Source organism: Caretta caretta, chromosome 18, assembly GCF_965140235.1.
Source record: "Caretta caretta isolate rCarCar2 chromosome 18, rCarCar1.hap1, whole genome shotgun sequence".
NCBI classification, from domain to species: domain Eukaryota; kingdom Metazoa; phylum Chordata; order Testudines; family Cheloniidae; genus Caretta; species Caretta caretta.
The window spans coordinates 9,609,396-9,626,918 of NC_134223.1; the positions used below are offsets into that span (position 1 = coordinate 9,609,396).

Consider the following 17,523-nt stretch of genomic DNA (forward strand, 5'->3'; position numbering starts at 1 on the left):
TATTTAAAAAGAAAGGCCCCAAACAGGTTAGCCACTAGGCAAATGCACGGAAATAGACAGCACCTGATCTAAAGATCTTACAATCTGAATATCAGGACAAAAGATGGAGGAAATTGCTGAGATGTCATCTCAGCAACAGACGGGTATGTATGTGTGGTCTCAAGAGTCTTGACACACTTTCAAAATGGCTGCAAACGTCACTTGAATTACATTCAACCTGAATTACACTTCTAAAAAACAACCACCAATAGGCTTACTCACACAGATGATATGACCCATAACAGGCCATTTTGGTCAAGAGATCTTATATATTCAGGGGTAAATTTTCCAAGGCGTGGTGAACTATGCACCCACAATTTAATTGCTGATGCAAAGCAGACTATTTGAGCAGCTGCAATCAGGTAGCTACAGCTCAGTGCCTGCACAACCAGGCTGGGTTACAGAGCAGCTGAATATGTAACCCTTAATGATTGCTTTGCGTGTTCAACAAGACAAAGATTCTTCTTTTGTTTTCTTTAAATTATTCTTCTCTGGTTCAGGTCTTAAGTTTTCTGGCAACAGAAATAGTTTTGATAAAGGTGATTTATGCTTGTCACCAGCTATTTTGAGAATATCAAGCCTTAGGCTGGTAGCTGGCTGACTTGAAACAGATATTTTTGAATGCCAGTCTCTTGTCAAAACCTCCTGGTTTCAACATGAGCCCTGACTGAATGAGTGGGAGAGAATGCGAGCAGCAGTTTAAAGTGTGGTTGTTTTGTGTCCTTTTCAATGGCCTGGGAGTAAGAAAAAAAACAAACATAAAAACCCCATCAGGCTAGAGTGCATGAAAATAATATTTAATTAAAGCAGCAGTTCACAGTACTAGAGATGCAATTACTAAAGAACATTTATAATGGAATTAGTGGAGCAACTTTTCAGAAGCTGTTCCATCAAGTACAGAGCAGTGGTGAAGAAATAAACAAAGCAAACAAATATGTCTAAGCTATAAAGGAGAACTTGTTCCATAGATTCCAAAGCCAGAGGGACCATTGTTGTCATCTAGTCTGACCTCCTCTATAACACTCCAGAAAACTTCCCCAAAATAATTCCTAGAGCAGATCTTTTTGAAAAACATCTGGTCTTGATTTAAATATGGTCAATGATGGAGAATGCACCATGACCCTTGATAAATTGTCTAATAGTTAATTATCCTCACTGTCAAAAATGTACATCATACTTCCAGTCCGAATTTGTCTAACTTCAACGTCCAATCATTGGATTGTGTTATACCTTGCTCTACTAGAAGTGAAGATCCCATTATTAAATATTTGTTCCCCATGTAGATACAGTACTTACAGACTGTAATCAAGTCACACCTTAACCTTTTTTTTGTTAAGCTACATAGATTGAAGTCTTTGCTTCTCACTGTAAGGCATGTTTTCTAATCCTTTATTCATTCTCATGGTTCTTTTCTGTACCTTCCTTAATTTATCTATTTCCTTCTTGAATTATGGGCACCAAAACTGAACACAGTATTCCAGCAGCGGTTGGATCAGTGCCAAATACAGAGATAAAATAATGACTCAATGCAAGTGTGAATTGCAAAGATGTAGATATTTCCATGCATGAGGTTGCTGGAAAAGGTTATTGTAGCACATTGGCTCTGTGCACTGAATCTTGAGAATAGGTATTCTATTAAAAATAAGCTTTTTAAAAATAATTTCCCTGATTTTCAAAGGTGCTGAGCACATATGTGTTCCCACTAACTTCCACAGAAAGCTGCGGTTGCTCAGTACCTCTGAAAATGAGGCCAAATTTACTTAATTTTATATTTTTAACAATTTGGGAAGGGCAGTAACACACTAAGTACATGGCTTGTACTAGTTTCCTCAACTTCTCAGATTGTTGGACGTTACTAGACCTTTGGCATCACATGCTGAGCACCAAGGGCAAAGCTATTGATTTTTGGTGTCATCAGAGCTCTGCAGGAATGATATAACCTTAACAGGTTTCAGAGGGGTAGCCTTGTTAGTCTGTATCAGCAAAAACAACAAGGATTCCTTATGGCACCCAGGTTTTAGCCCACGAAAGCTTATGCCCAAATAAATTTGCTAGTCTCTAATGTGCCACAAGGACTCCTCATAACCTTAACAGTTTCCCTGTATTGCAAAATATCTTGAAACATCTGAAAACATACTTGAGCAAAGGTCTGATTATCAGTGATGACCTGTTGTTTAGACACAATATTGACTGACATATGGAAATTAGACATATAGATAAAAAAACTGCTAAACGTATTTGCTAGAGAACCGTTTAATTAGACTATAAAGGGTCTGAAACTGACCACAAGACATCAATTATTCTTTATGAAGTCACTGAGTGACTGCCCTCTGCAGATTAAAATAATTATGATCAAGCTTCTGAGATGACCTGAAAGTATTCCACTTCTAGCAAAGCTACATCTACAGCTGGTGCACTGGGAAGAGCAATGGATGAGAGTATGAAAGAAAAAAACATAGGAAATAAGGCAGCATATGCTAGTTTGGTAATGATTACCTTACTAGCAGCTGATCAGAAGATTAAATTTATCACAAGCAAGACAGAGGAGACTTTTCAAATCCTTGGGACAATACTGAAGTGATAGCCACATGCAAATCTAGATTATTCAAGGTACGGCAGCTATAGAAATTAGCTAATGTTATAGGGCAGGGGGAAGGGCAATATATGAGGATTGCAAAATAATGATGCCCCAAAAACGCTCAAGGAAGAACTGCTGCAAAGGTTCAAACAGAACAGATAGACGGGGCTAGAGCAAAATGTTAAAATAAAACAGGCATGTGAGGTCATGTATTGTCCCAAAATAAACTCAGGACATTGTACAGATGGAAGCACATTGCACATCTGGTAAGAAAAATAGGCCAAGTCCTAAAGAGAGACTGACTTTACCCAGTGTGTTAGGAACTAAACCAAGTCTGCACTAGAAAAGAGCTACTAGTTACGGACTATTGTACCATACATAACATTAGCAGTGAGACTCGGACAAAAGCATGTCCACGCACTGGACATTTTAGCACTAATGAGCCAGTTTGTTAGTGCCAAAATGTAGACAATTTGCAATATAATAGGACTTTATCTATACAGCCTAGAATCCAAATTACCCATTGTTGAAAGGATCTGTGCAAACTGTTCAGAATACAACAAAGGGAGAATGACTGTGGGGACAGTATGTACCAGAACCACTAGCTTACTGCGCTGACCCAGCAGCGAATGGGCTAACACCTACCTCACTACTTAGCAAGATTAGCTTTCTCAGATATCAAGAATTATTTTGGGTGGTAACTAGTACGAACATTTTGCTCTGATTTTGCAAAGGAAAATAGCCTTTAGTTTTCAAGAATGCTATAGTAATAAATAATACATCTGATCAGAGTAACAGAGAGGTGAGCCCTTGCTGTTCTGTATTCACCGGAATATGGGAATTTGGGTTGGTCCCTAAGGCTGCTTATCAAATGTGGCTCCCAGATTGCTCATGCAAGTGTATTATTTAAGTAACATTCTAGTAAATGAACAGTGTTCTTTCAATTGGTTGTAATTACACAATGGACTCAGAATGGTTCTGTTCAGTCACATTTATGCAATTCTGGAATTTAGTTGTCAGAACCTGGTGGTCCATTTTCATACCTCATGCTGGAACTCTACCATGGATCTACTTGGATTTAGGACTGTGTTAGGGCTCAAGTGAGCTACACCAGCATAACAAAATTTAACCTAAGCAGACCTTAGGAGTTTGAGACTATTTAAAAAAGGATACTTATAAAGATAAAAAATACACTTCTGAATTTATATATCAGTTTGTATTAAAATGACCATTTTTCTTACACTTCTAATTATCAGAAATACAATATGGTACATAAGCAACATATTTAAAAAAAACAAGTCCTAAGTAATTCAAGATACACTGCAGCATTTCATATATTTACATAAGGGCTAAATGGATTCTCATCAAAACAATACAATTAATAACAGCTCTAACCCAAACAGTATTACAGTACTTGGCAAATTCCTACTACAGGATTTTTGCAAGAGAAACGCCTATGAGGTGGCATTACTATGTGCTCTCCTCTTAAATGTTTCTATCACATGGTCTGTCGTCTTCAGCTTTTCGGGGAATGATTTTGTTTTGGGTCCAGGCTGCGAGACAGAGAGAGATTAAAAAATTGTTCTTATACGGGACAATTTGTAGATTGCAATGTAAACCTTCTCATGCTCATGTGTTCATCACATCAGTATTATGCAATTTAAACCAAAGGGTAAACTTGCCAGGGTAGATTGCCCACATGTACCGGGGAGCAGTAACACCACATGGAGGGAGGTGCAGTGGGGCAAGTGTTGTCTAGGATGCCTGCATCTAGTTAGTGCAGCACACAAGATGGAAGGCTGGATGAGAGGAGGAGGCCTGGTTCGGTGTGTGGAAGCTGCTGCATATCCAGCACTTAAGAAAAATCAGGCCACTTATGATACCTCAATATGAATCTCAGAGCCAAACTTTAAGCACCCATTTTTTAATGATTCAGTTCAATCCTCGTAACAATGAGCTACTGATAGAGCTGGGTTAAACCACAGAATCATAAAAATATGGAGCTGGAAGGCACCTTGAGAATTCATCAAGTCCAGCCCCCTGTGGTGTGCCAGGACCTAGTAAACCTAGACAGACAGGTGTCTGTCCAACTTCTTCTTAAAACATCTGATGATGGGAACTCCACAACCTCTCTTAGATGCCTATACCAGAGCTTAATTTGTTAATTTCCCCCCTAATATCTAAACTAAACCCCCTGGCTGCCGATTAAGCCCATTACTTCTTGTCCTACCTTCAGTAGATACGGAGAACAATTGATCACCATCTGTTTCACAACAGCCCTTAACATATTTAAAGATTGTTATCAGGTCCCCCCTCAGTCTTCTTTTCTCAAGACTAAACATGCCTGCTTTTTTAATCGTTCCTCAAAGGCTGGGTTTTCTAGATTTATCATCATTTTTGTTGCTCTCCTCTCGACTCTCTCCCATTTGTCCACATCTTTCCTTAAGTGTGGCACAGAATTGGAAACAGTGCTCCGAGGCCTCACCAGTGCCGAACAGAGAGGGACAACTTCCTTCTGTGCCTTACACATGACACTCCTCACACAGCCTCACATAGCATTACCAATGCACTTTAATCCCAATGAGCTATACTCCTGTTTACTGCAGTGATGAAACTGTTTGTAGGAGAATGCCAGTCCCACTGCATTCTGCTAACTTGTCTGATGATTTGGTGACTTGCATAAATGCAGATTAGACCGAAGTCTGAAGGGCCTGGACATTGGGGCACTGCTTTATAAGATGATACTTGTGATTGTGCAGAGCCAAGGAAGTAGGACAAAGGGAGGTGAAGTATTTTAGAAATATTCCCTTCACTATTATCTACACTTCCTTTTCATGAACAGACTGCATGTGACCTTCAAGAGGAATCCCTTTCCCTGTTTCTTGACTCTCTTCTCACACTTCTGAGTAAGCTCTGTTCTTTTATGTCCTGGTTTCCCTTCCAGCCGCATTTGTTCTGAAAATTAGTACATGCTACTACAAGTTCTTTTCTCTGGAGTGTGACTAAGACCAGAGGTTAAGACAATCCCTGCATCACTCATCACCTCTCCTTATCTGACCAGTGTCACTATGCCAATTTTTCGTCATTAACACTGTAATTACTAATCTTATACACAGTACTTCTCTCCCTTGATGGTACTGTGTTTAAACCCTCTTGAACTCCTAGTTGATTACGTCTGCTGCCTCTCTCCTGTCAGCTCTCATTGTCATTTCCACAAGGAAGTTAATCAGATTTGTTATGCATGACCTACCCTTTATAATCCTTACTTACTGATCTAGGAAATCTGGTGCTGGATCCTCGTTTTTTAACCATCTGCTTGTTAATACAAATGAAATGTACTAGTTTCTTTTCCTTCCCTCACAGGGGAATGTCAGATATTATTTGTGAAACACCACAAGTATACATAGAGCTTTATGGTAACTAAGCAGTGATCAACAAGTCACAAAGAAATTATCTCGTTTCATCTGTGTGGACTGCCTAGTGAATATTAGGGATTTAAGTGAGCTGTGTAGGGTAGGTGGGTGTAGATCTGTAAAGAAGATTACCAATTACTGGTTCATAACCCTACCTTGGGATCCCCTCCGTACATCCTTGGGAGAACTAAAACCAGTGCTCCACAGTTAAAGGGTGGTGAGTGCAAAGATGCCACTTGTGACAACAAATTCAGAGGACTGCCAATCCCAAGCATTCAAAAATAATGAGTCAGGCCCCCCCATATTGAGACAACTGGTTTAAAAAATCTTGAGAGTTGAAAAATAATACATTTTGGGTTCTTTTTATTCTTTTGCCTTCTGGATTTTGAGCCTCTGGGGATCACATTTTCAGGCTTTTCTCTGCAACCATGAGGGCCAGAGATTTACTTAAAAAAAATGCTGAGAGTCTCAGGTAATCACATGACTCCAGGAGATGGATCTTTAAAACAAATTCCAAATATACTAAAAAATTCTAAGCACCACTTTACTAGAGTGAGCTCCCTGTGTGGTGTATCAAGACCATATTATTTCCTACCTGGTAAAAAGTAAAATGTAATACCTTGTGTTTACAGATGCTTAAAGCAAAGGTGTGGCCACATCCGTAAGAGAAAGACCATTGGGCCCTTCTGGACTAGGTATTTTCATAAGCAAATAACAGATGCTGCACAATTCTGTTTCAGATAGAGATATGGAGACCTTCAGATTCTATAAACGGAGTGTGATTTACAAAAAAGACCTCTCAGCTGCAGAGAAGGTAAATCATTGCTTCAGCAATGTCTTCCCCTACAGATGTAGAGGGTAACATTTTCAAAAGGGCCTAAGCAAAATAAATCTCATTTAACTTATAGAGGGACTAAGGCACTTTTGAAAATTCTACCCAGGTTCTATAAAAGGAGATTTACAATCAATGGGTTAATTAGGTATAGAATGCATTGGACAGAGCACAGGTTAATTAAGGTGATTGTCTTAGGCTGACCAAGTGGTTAAGAGAACCATAACTTTACGCAGTATGATAGGGGGTTTACTGCAAGAATCTACAGTTCACTAACTCGTTATGTAACCAGAAAAAGCCATGCACAGTCCATGCACCCAAGTGTAGGGAGAGGATGACTCTGCACTGCTGTATGCTTGCAGCTTTGAAATGTACAACGTTTTCAAAAGGTTCTCTAGGTAGAGCTTGCAGAAATTTCAAATTCTGTACCTGTTGATGTTTGTAGTGCCTTGCACATAGAAATAACAATAGTCAACTAAGGAATGAAGAGGCCAGAGTTCCCCTGAGGAGTTCAGGATGTACATACACTGAGAGCTTGAGCGCCTCTATGGAATTATAGTCATTTCACTTATGGTCCAAATTTGGCCCATTTTAATTCCATACATGGCTCCCTCCTTCTTTGGCAGCCCCTCCCAGTTTTCCCTGTGTTGTCATCTGCTCCCCAGGCTCCTGCTGTGTGCGCTTCCTCCCCTCCACGGTTTGTTGCTGCTTCCCTCCTGCTGTTCATTCAGTTGCAGCACTAGCTTTCACCTACTTCACTGTGGTCAGAACAGGGGACTAGAAATCAGGAGAGCTGGGTTCTGTTCCTGCCTCCAGCTGGGTATGTGATCTTGAATGAGTTACTTAACTTCCCTGTGCCTCGGTTTCCCATTCTGTGTAATGGGGTTTCTGCTTTGAGTTCTTTGGATCAATGCCATTAATATTACTGCTACCTTACTGACAGCTCTTCATTCACATTGCTGGGCCAGTTCAATCTCTTCATTCACGGGTGTTATGACACACAAATGAATTATTATTAGATGGGCTGAAGTCCATCTCTTATAAGTTAGGCAAAATGATTACACTGATCCTGTTACTATGAGCAAGTGTTCAGACATATGCATACCTTCCTGGCTCTGTCTTTTTGTGAACAGGTACGACATGGTGACAACTTTTCACTTCTCTTCTCCAGTTCCTCTAAATGGCTCTGGGTGAAAATACCAGTAAAATGACATCCAATTGCAAATCTTGCCTTAGACATCCTATCAAAAATACAGCTGAGACACATCAGAACTAAATAGGACTCCAAATCTGATAAGACCAACAAAGCGGACTGAGTTACTCACATTCCCCAAAGCCAACAGCAAGCTGCAATGAAAAAAGCACCTAACTGCTGGCAATTATTGTTTAATCTCAATACTTCCTTCAAACATGAATTGTCTTAACTTGTACCAATGTGCAATTCACTCTTCTAAGGGTCATTTTGATGAAGACCCAAAGCATCAACTAAATATGAAAGTCTGGATAAAACCACTTATCATATGGCCTTTTGGGGCTACAGAGCATTCTCCAAGCTCATGACACTACACAGACAGATTAGAGAAATCAAGGAAACAATAGCAAATGTACTGCTATTCTTGTCCTAAATCTCAGCCAGTTCTATTCTTGGTTACATACTAAGGTGACAGGCTCCTTGGGATCTTCCAAATCCTGTGCAAAGATAGACACACAGAGGCCCTTCCAGCTTACTACCTGTTTGTGATTAGCTCCCTTCCCACCTCCACGTACCCAAGTCAAAACTTGCAGGGTCTTGTTCTGTGGTGTTTGGATTGCAGGGTGACATCTCAGTGTTAACCCTGCAGCTATAATATAATCTTTCATCGGTGCCTGCCTCAGTGAGGATGTTTTCAAGCAGGACCTACCAAAAGTCAGCCCCCTAAATAATTAGGTTACTGCCCAACACACAGCTGCAGAAGAGGATGTTTAGGTACCAGGTTCATGGAAGCACTGCCATGACTTTTGTCCCTAGACCATTACCTTATGCAGTTTAACAGCTCTGTTCAACCTTTTCTCCTGATTCAGCTGGAACTGTGTCCTCTCTAGAGCCTCTTTTAGCAGAGCATTCTCTTCTGCTTCTCTATAGACATCATCTTCCAGTTTAGTTATCTCGGCCTGGTACGCTTGCAGAGAGACCTTATTCGCCCTGTACAAAACAGAAGAGGTAAAGTATTCTGGGCTTTATTCTCATCTACACTACAGCCTCTTGATACATCTCTGGCAGTGTAAGGGGCCTTAAAAAGAGAGGATAAATTACATTTACATCCACTTTAAGAGTATGTCTACACTATGAAGTTAGGTCAATTTTATAGAAGTTGATTTTTAGAAATCGATTTTATACAGTCGATTGCATATGTCCGCACTAAGCGCATAAAGTCGGTGGAGTGCGTCCTCACTACCGTGGCTAGCATCGACTTATGGAGCGGTGCACTGTGGGTAGCTATCCCACAGTTCCCGCAGTCTCTGCCACCCATTGGAATTCTGGGTTAAGCTCCCAATGCCTGATGGGGCAAAAACATTGTCGCAGGTGGTTTTGGGTACATGTTGTTAGTCACCCCTCCCTTCGTGAAAGCAATGGCAGACAATCGTTTCTCGCCTTTTTTCTGTGCAGGTGCCATACCATGGCAAGCATGGAGCCCGCTCAGCTCAGCTCACTGTCACCGCTGCTGTGGTGAGCATTGTAAACACCTCGCGTATTATCCTGGAGTATATGCAGAACCGGGCTAAGAGACGTCAGCATGAGGAGGATTTTGATGAGGACATGGACACAGATGTTCCTGAAAGCACGAGCTGTGGCATTTGGGACATAGTGGCGGCAGTAGGGCTGGCTGATACAGTGGAATGCCAATTCTGGGCCCCGCAAACAAGCACAGACTGGTGGGACCGCATAGTGTTGCAGGTATGGGATGATTCACAGTGGCTGCAAAACTTTCGCGTGCGTAAGGCCACTTTCCTGGAACTCTGTGAGTTGCTTTCCCCCATCCTGAAGTGCAGGAATACCAAGATGAGAGCTGCCCTGATAGTTGAGAAGCGAGTGGTGATGGCCCTGTGGAAGCTTGCAACGCCTGACTGCTACCGGTCAGTCGGGAATCAATTTGGAGTGGGCAAGTCTACTATGGGGGCTGCTGTGATCCAGGTAGCCAGTGCAATCATTGACATTCTGTTATCAAGGGTAGTGACTCTGGGAAATGTGCAGGAAATCTGCAGCTCCAACAGATGCTTCATCATGTCCGTTTGCTCTCCCATTAGCCTCGCATTGCCTCCTGCCTCCACTCTTCACGCTCCTGCCTCCGCTCTTCGCGCTCACTTAATGCTTTCCTGGCCTCTAACACTGAATGCCTCCATGCATTAAGCTGTGCCCTATCAGTGCGGGAGGACTGCATGAACTCGGAAAACATGCCATCACGAGTGCATTTTTTTCGCTTTCTAATCTGCGATAACCTCAGAGACGGAAATGATAGGAGGAGCGTAGAAACATTTGCACCTGGCGGGGGAGATAAAAAGGGTGAGTAAAATTTAAGATGATACATTTCTGAGAACAAAAGAGATACTCTTTCACAGTGAATCAAGCAATTCACAGCAGACAGCACATGTGCTTTAGGTACAAGGTCGCATTTTACCTTTTATATTGAGTGCCTGTCGGTATGGTGACACATCACACATGGCTGGGCAACAGAATTCAGTTTCCAGGCAGCCATGGTAAGGCCCAGGGTACGCGGGGTTGGCTTCTTACGCATAACATGTGGGAATGGTTTCAAACTGCAGCACCACCCTTTCGCATAGTAAGCAATGGGTTGGGTTTCATATTTAAAAGGAGGGGCTGTGGTTTTCGGGTGGATATGCAGCACACACCTCCCTCCACCCTTTACCGCGTGGCTATTCTCTGGGATGATCCTTTCACCCCTCCCCCTGCTGTGTGGCTATTCTCCGGGATGATCCCTTTTAGCCAAGCGCAAACAGCCAAGCATGAACGGGGTCCTTTTACTATTCCCTTACAAAAATTCCCCTATTTCAACCAGGTGACCATGAATGATATCACTCTCCTGAGGCTAACACAGAAAGATATAGACTGAATGTTGCTTGAATGTGACCAAAACCCAGGACCATTCGCTGCCATGCTTTGTGCTGCAGTGATTCCAGACTACTTGCTACTGGCCTGGCGTGGTAAAGTGTCCTTATAGCACTTAAAATAAGGCAGCCCTCCCCAGAAACCTTCTGCAAAGTCTTTCAGAGTACCTCCAGGAGAGCTTCATGGAGATGTCCCTGGAAGATTCCCGCTCCATCCCCAGACATGTGAACAGACTTTTCCAGTAGCTGTACTGGCCGCAAATGCATCCCAATTCGTCGGAGCAAATCAAACATTAAACACTATTGCTTTTAAACCCTGTACTGTAGTTACAAATGTGCACTCACCAGAGCTGCCTTCTCCAGCTTCAGGGTCAGGGATCCCACCTTCGGAGGGTATTGGGTCCAGGGTGATGAAAAGGTCCTGGCTGCCGGGGAGAACGGATTCACCGCTTACCTGCTGCACATTCTCCTCCTCCTCCTCCTCATTCATAAAATCCTCCTCCTTATTGTGTGAGACTCCCCCCTTGCAGGTGTCCCCGGACAGTGGTGGGGTAGTAGTAGAATCCCCCCTAGAATGCCATGCAGCTGATCATAGAAGCAGCATGTATGGGGGGTCTGACCCAGAGCACCCATTTGCCTCCTTTGTCTTTTGGTAGGCTTGCCTCAGCTCCTTAACTTTCACGTGGCACTGCTGTGTGTCCCTGTTGTAGCGTCTCTCCATCATGCCCTGTGAGATTTTGGCAAATATATTGGCATTTCTTCTTTTTGCTCTGAGTTCTGCCTGCACAGATGCTTCTCCCCATACAGCAATCAGATCCAGTGTCTCCCTTTCGGTCCATGCTGGAGCTCGTTTGCAATTCTGCGGGGACTGCATGGTCACGGCCAATACCGTCATTTTGCGACTGCACTACCCCAAATTTGATCCAGCAAGGTCGATTTTAGCACTATTCCCCTCGCCAGGGAGGAGTACAGAAGTCGATTTTAAGAGCCCTTTAAGTCGACGGAACGGGGTTGGTTGTGTGGACGCATCCATTTTAAAATCGACCTAACGTGGCTAAATTCGACCTAACCTCGTAGTGTAGACCAGGGCTAAGGCTCCTTTACACTACCAGAGGCATGGAAAAGGCCTTAGTGTAAATGAGAAACAGGCCCCCTGTTTTTTCCTGTGAAATGCTGAAAATGTTTTAACAAGGATTTCCCACAAAAATTTCTCCTTAGTCCGTGATAAACCCCTCTCTTTAGGGTGCATGTTTCTGCTGAAAGAAGTGGCTCGTGATGGGGAATTTACTCATCCTATTGAAACAAAAATGCTTTCTCATAACCACAACCAAGCAAGGAGGTAGCATCAACCCACAGACCATACTGAGTGTGTTTATTAGGAATGTTTATACTTGATTTCTGCAAAGTACATGGAGTGTGAGGATAGCACAACACAGCATTCGGTGTGTATGATTGGGAACACTAGGTGAAGACTCAGTAGGGGCTCCTGGGAGTTCCTTCCTTAGGAATTATGTTGAAAACACCTGCACATTTGGGGCAATTTTGTACATTTCAAAGTACACAAAAATTCCTTTAAAAAGCATTTTAATGAGTCCCAGAGATAAATAGTTCTGTTAGGGAGACTTTACTATCCACAGGGATGGGGATTTCTTCACAGGCAGCGAAATAACCCCAACCTTCCCTTCAATTTCAGGGTGGAGTATTAACCAGAGATTCCAGAGAATCTCATCCAACACTCCACTGTTCTTTTTGGCTTCATTTTCCAAATGGTTTAGACATTTTTCTAGTACAAGACAAACACCACATGTGATGCATATGATTAAGCAGAATAACACCGCATTACTTGCCATGGATTCTTCAAAGAATCATATAAATAATTAAAGACTATATAATTATTATATCTGTTACTAATAATAAATCTCGAACAGGAAAAACAGACAAGAGTAATGTTGCCGTAGAATAAAAGCAGCAGATGTCCCTCTGCTCATATTACAAACCTTTAGATATCATTTTCATCTGCAGGATCCTATTTTCAAATTTGAGTTTCTATGGTAGGTAGTTAAGTGACCAGCCCTAAACTTAGGATTTCAAATGGGCACTCAGATGCTTAAAATGAATGAATGCCTAAGTGCTGCTATAGGGGCTCAGAATGTGGATGTCCTATTAAAATATCCATTTTTGAAAACTGGGCATACAGTTTCCAGACATAGCCTGTAATGGACAATCCTAACAACACATAGGTATTTGGTACAATAATAGACATTGTGTCATCTTGTATGGTTAGTTTTTAAATAGAATTGCTCATTTATTTACTTGGCTAGCTCAGTAGTTCTCCAACTTTTGTACTGGTGACCCCTTTCACATAGCAAGCCTCTGAATGCGACCCCCCCTTATAAATTAAAAACACTTTTTTATATATTTTACACCATTATAAATGCTTGGAGGCAAAGCGGGGTTTGGGGTGGAGGCTGAGAGTTTGCGGCCCCCCCATGTAATAACCTTGCGACCCGCTGAGGGGGTCCTGACCCCCAGTTTGAGAATCCCTGGGTTAGCTTGATGTGGCCTTAGAAGATACAATTTTAGAGAGCTATGAAGTTCAAAAAGGGCATTTCCTAGCTACGCCAGCTTTATTTCCACGCAATAACATAGTGAATGTTTTTATAGAAACAAAAGTATCCTGTAATTAAAACTGAATTGTAAATATTCTCCTTCCACTAAATTTCTCACAATTTTTTGTCACCGTTTTGGGTCTTTTTGCTAAAACAGCTGGATCCACGGTCACTACTCTTAGTAAATAGTAAGTAAGTGTGTTTTCTCTACCTGAGTTGTCCAATGTCTGACTCATACTCTTTCAGTAGTTCTTCTTTCCTTTCTAGCCGACTCTTGAGTTTACTGATCTTATCGTATAGCAGCTCAAGGTCCTTCTGTCGCTCCATTCTCACTTTTTCTCTCTCATCCTGAGAAAGATGCTTAACAGACTGCACTCCTGTCAGCTCTTTCACATTCATCAGACTTCCAAGAGCATGAATTAAGTTTAGATACTGTATGAAGAGGAGAGAGTGAATTATTTACTAGGTGTGCTGACTCCTAATTAGAAAAATATCACACTGCTCAACCCATCGGCTTTCATTTTGCTTTAGTGTAAAGGATTAAAAGGTAGTACATAAACTACTGTGTGCAAGCCTCTTCATTTAAATTTAACCTATTTTTTTCCTTAGCCTCTTTGTGTGTTCCTAAGGAATCAAGCAGAACAATAATGTACCAAATAATTCATTCATAATGTATTAGACAAACTAATTTGACTATGAAGCAGTTAGGTGCAGAACTGGATCAGCATCCAATGGTTCTAAAGTCACTATTTCTTGGGTTGTCACAATGCCCACGTAATGGAGGCATAAGGACTCGAAACTAACTAGACGTTGGAGAAAGAAAAGGAGTACATGTGGCACCTTAGAGACTAACAAATTTATTTGAGCATAAGCTTTCGTGAGCTACAGCTCACTTCATCGGATGCATGCAGTGGAAAATACAGTAGGGGGATTCAGTGTTGTTCTCCAGGAAGTAGAACCAGGATGAAATGTCGCTATTGGGTTTAAAATAGGGAGATTTTATTTACAGCGCTTTGATGATGATCAGCACATTTTAAAAAAGAGGAGATAAATAACACACAGTAATTGGGACATAAATAGAGACAAGATGAGTCAGTGCACTGACTGTGTCCTAGGGCAGCGGTTCTCAGCAGTGGCTCACAAAGCCATTACTGGGGATATGCAGGATCAGGTTGAAACATTCTCAGACCCAAACTGTGGGGAAGCGGAGAGGTGTCACTCAGATAACCTCTTCTAAAGTGGAAAGATTGGAGAGTCTCTGACACAGGTGAAGCATTCAGATGATGGGCAGGCTATAAAGGCCTAGACTGATACATAAGATATATCAAAAACTCCTTCCACCTCAATACATCACAGGAGTTGAACCCATTGTTTTACTGGATTTTTGGTTCTGTCTTCCACTTCCAGTCAGTCAGAGGGATACCCAACCATTTATTCGCATACAGAACACTCAGGCCCCTGTGTCTCCTGAAGTTTAGGATCATAGAATATCAGAGTTGGAAGGGACCTCAGGAGGTCATCTAGTCCCACCCCCTGCTCACAGCAGGATCAATCCCCAATTTTTGGCCCAATCCCTAAATGGCCCCCGCAAGGATTGAACTCACAACCCTGGGTTTAGCAGGCCAATGCTCAAACCACTGAGCTATCCTTCCCCCTTCTCTATATACACAGCCCTTCTTATATCATGCAACGCACAGGCAACAACAGGCTTGGTAATGTTTGATGGAAACACCCTGCCCTGTTAGTAATTTTTGATTCTGATGGAAAAGTATTTAGTGTGTTTTGCTGTTTCACTAATACGCGTGGCTCATAATCCCATTCTGCTACAAGGCAGGCGGCAGTAGAGACAGAAGAGCAGTTCAGAGGTAGGAACCCTAGGAGCAGCTCAGTTGGGGAGAGGGCTTGAACTAAACATTGCTAAATTGCCAAACCTCAGAAAGGGGCTAAGTGTTTGGCTTTACACAGTGTGTGGTCTGTGTTTTAGAGAAGGTTAAGAATGGCACTTTCTCCCAACACATTTAAATACATTTTAAAAATCCCTATGTCTCAGGCTATTTATTCCTACATATCCTCTCTTCTTTTAAGGCAAAGCATACTCCAGCGCATATCCACGACAGTTCTAAGCTGTCATGCCATTGAAGGGGCCCATTTGCTGGAGGGCAGTCTGGCTCCATAAATCATTTGGGCTTTATTTTAATGCCATGCTAAGGAGACATTCAAAGATCTAAGGTCTTTTAAGGGAACATTTTTTTGGAGGTTAAAATTGAAGGGAAAGGAAACACATGCCATTGGGAGCTGCTCAGACTGTATATTTCCCAGGCAGCTAACAGAGGTTTTGAAGTTCCTGCAGATATGAATTCATACTCTAAGAAATACATGAGATTCCCAGGGTACCTGGAAGCTGATCACTAAATTCTGAAACTGACTTTAACAGGATCCACAATATACAGTTCCTGAATGTGATTGTACCTTGTCTTTTATTTACATACCATCTTCTCGCTGAGGTCTAAAGCGTCAGACATTTCCAACTTTGCTGTCCTCTCTAAGGCTACATTTGAATATGTGTTGGGAAAATGGCTTGGAAGCTGAAATAGATAGAGTAATGGATCGCCTTACTACTTGTAGACCAAATCCTGTTCTCCCTCCTGCAGAAAACAAACAAACAAAACAACCACAACAACCCAAAGCTGTGGTGAAAAAACACCCACCCTTGTCAAAGCATGTCACTTCTGGCTGTCAGAAGGCCTATTATGTTGTGCAAAGTAAAGCATTGGGTCTAAACAAAGGGTCTGTCAGCAAGTATCTGATAAAACACTAGATTACATGTTAAACACACTTGATTTCTGGTTAACCATGCCTCTTTCCTCTCTTACCCACCCTCAAAGGGGCACCACCTTCCCATGAAGCTTTCTACCTGCTTTTAATTAGGGTTCACCTCTTGCTCAGTGCCCAGTGATTACTGGCGGTATGTGTACTGTTTATTTTTCCTGCTAGCACACTCTTGTCTTTAGCTAGAGCTTGCCCATATTACCATTGACTTTTTAAGGCAGAAAATGATTTAAAAAACTATAAATCTGAGCATCAAAACATTCACTTCAACTTAAAAGCCACTTGATTCCACCAGTTGGCCTCCTTGTTTTTTTACAGTCATTCACACTATCAGAGCAGTTCCTTTATTGTTCTCCATATACATTTTGCTGCCTTTTTACATGGTTCACAGCCTAAAGGCAGCTAGAAAGATGGATCCAGAGAGGATGTACGGGCAGTGGGGCCAGATCCTCTGCTGGTATAAATCAGCACTGTTCTACTGAAGTGAAAAACATTGAGAACTGGGTGTCTGAATCTCCTATGCAGCTTTGAAGATCTCAGCCTAAAAGTGTTAACTCAACATTCATTGTGTAATGCTGAGTTAAAGGAGAGAGATATTGGAAAAGTTCTATGTAGATATAGTTACAGGAAGTCACTTTTTGTAAAGACAGATGACTTCAGGAACTGTACTAAAAAGTCAAAGGTATTAAGGAATATTTATCTGTAGTTTTCTTATTGCACCTTAAAGACGTTCCTACGTATTCTAATGAAACCACAACTAAAATAATATATAAAATTCTGTTTACCTTGGCCTCCATTTTTTTTATTGATGATGGCACACGTTCCTTTTCTAAGCCTATTTTCTGAGCTATTTTCTCAGATAGGTCTTTCTTTAGCACTATAAGTGGCTCAGGAACCTTCTCTTTAACAGCTAAGGGAACAAGAAAACCCCCCACACAGAGTTGTTACGTTGTCACATGTAATGGATTTACTAAAAGCACACTGTTTTAATAATAGATCTCAAAATTTCCTGAAGAAATTTTCCTGTAAAAATATAAATATAAAACGGGTAACACATGGAATGTATTTCTCATAAAATCAGGAACAGAACCCACAATAAATCTAGTAATCAGACAATGT

General features: G+C 41.6%; 1 protein-coding gene across 4 annotated transcripts in view; it reads right to left on the reverse strand.

Moving 5' to 3' along the window:
* Positions 1-820: 820 nt before the first annotated feature.
* Positions 821-17,523, reverse strand: part of FHAD1 (forkhead associated phosphopeptide binding domain 1) — a 68,619-nt gene continuing 51,916 nt past the window's right edge. For 2 of the 4 annotated variants that reach the window (XM_048825091.2, XM_048825092.2), the window contains exons 26-31: positions 17,190-17,314; positions 16,065-16,160; positions 13,787-14,007; positions 8,879-9,044; positions 7,968-8,048; positions 821-4,170 (exon numbers count right to left, since the gene is read on the reverse strand). In XM_048825091.2, coding sequence (XP_048681048.2) covers positions 4,072-4,170; positions 7,968-8,048; positions 8,879-9,044; positions 13,787-14,007; positions 16,065-16,160; positions 17,190-17,314 — 788 coding nt within the window. In that variant the 3' untranslated portion in view covers positions 821-4,071. Of the gene's footprint in view, positions 4,171-7,967; positions 8,049-8,878; positions 9,045-13,786; positions 14,008-14,457; positions 14,550-16,064; positions 16,161-17,189; positions 17,315-17,523 lie in introns of those variants that run through there. The other 2 variants (XM_048825093.2, XM_048825096.2) reach the window with 2 other exon arrangements.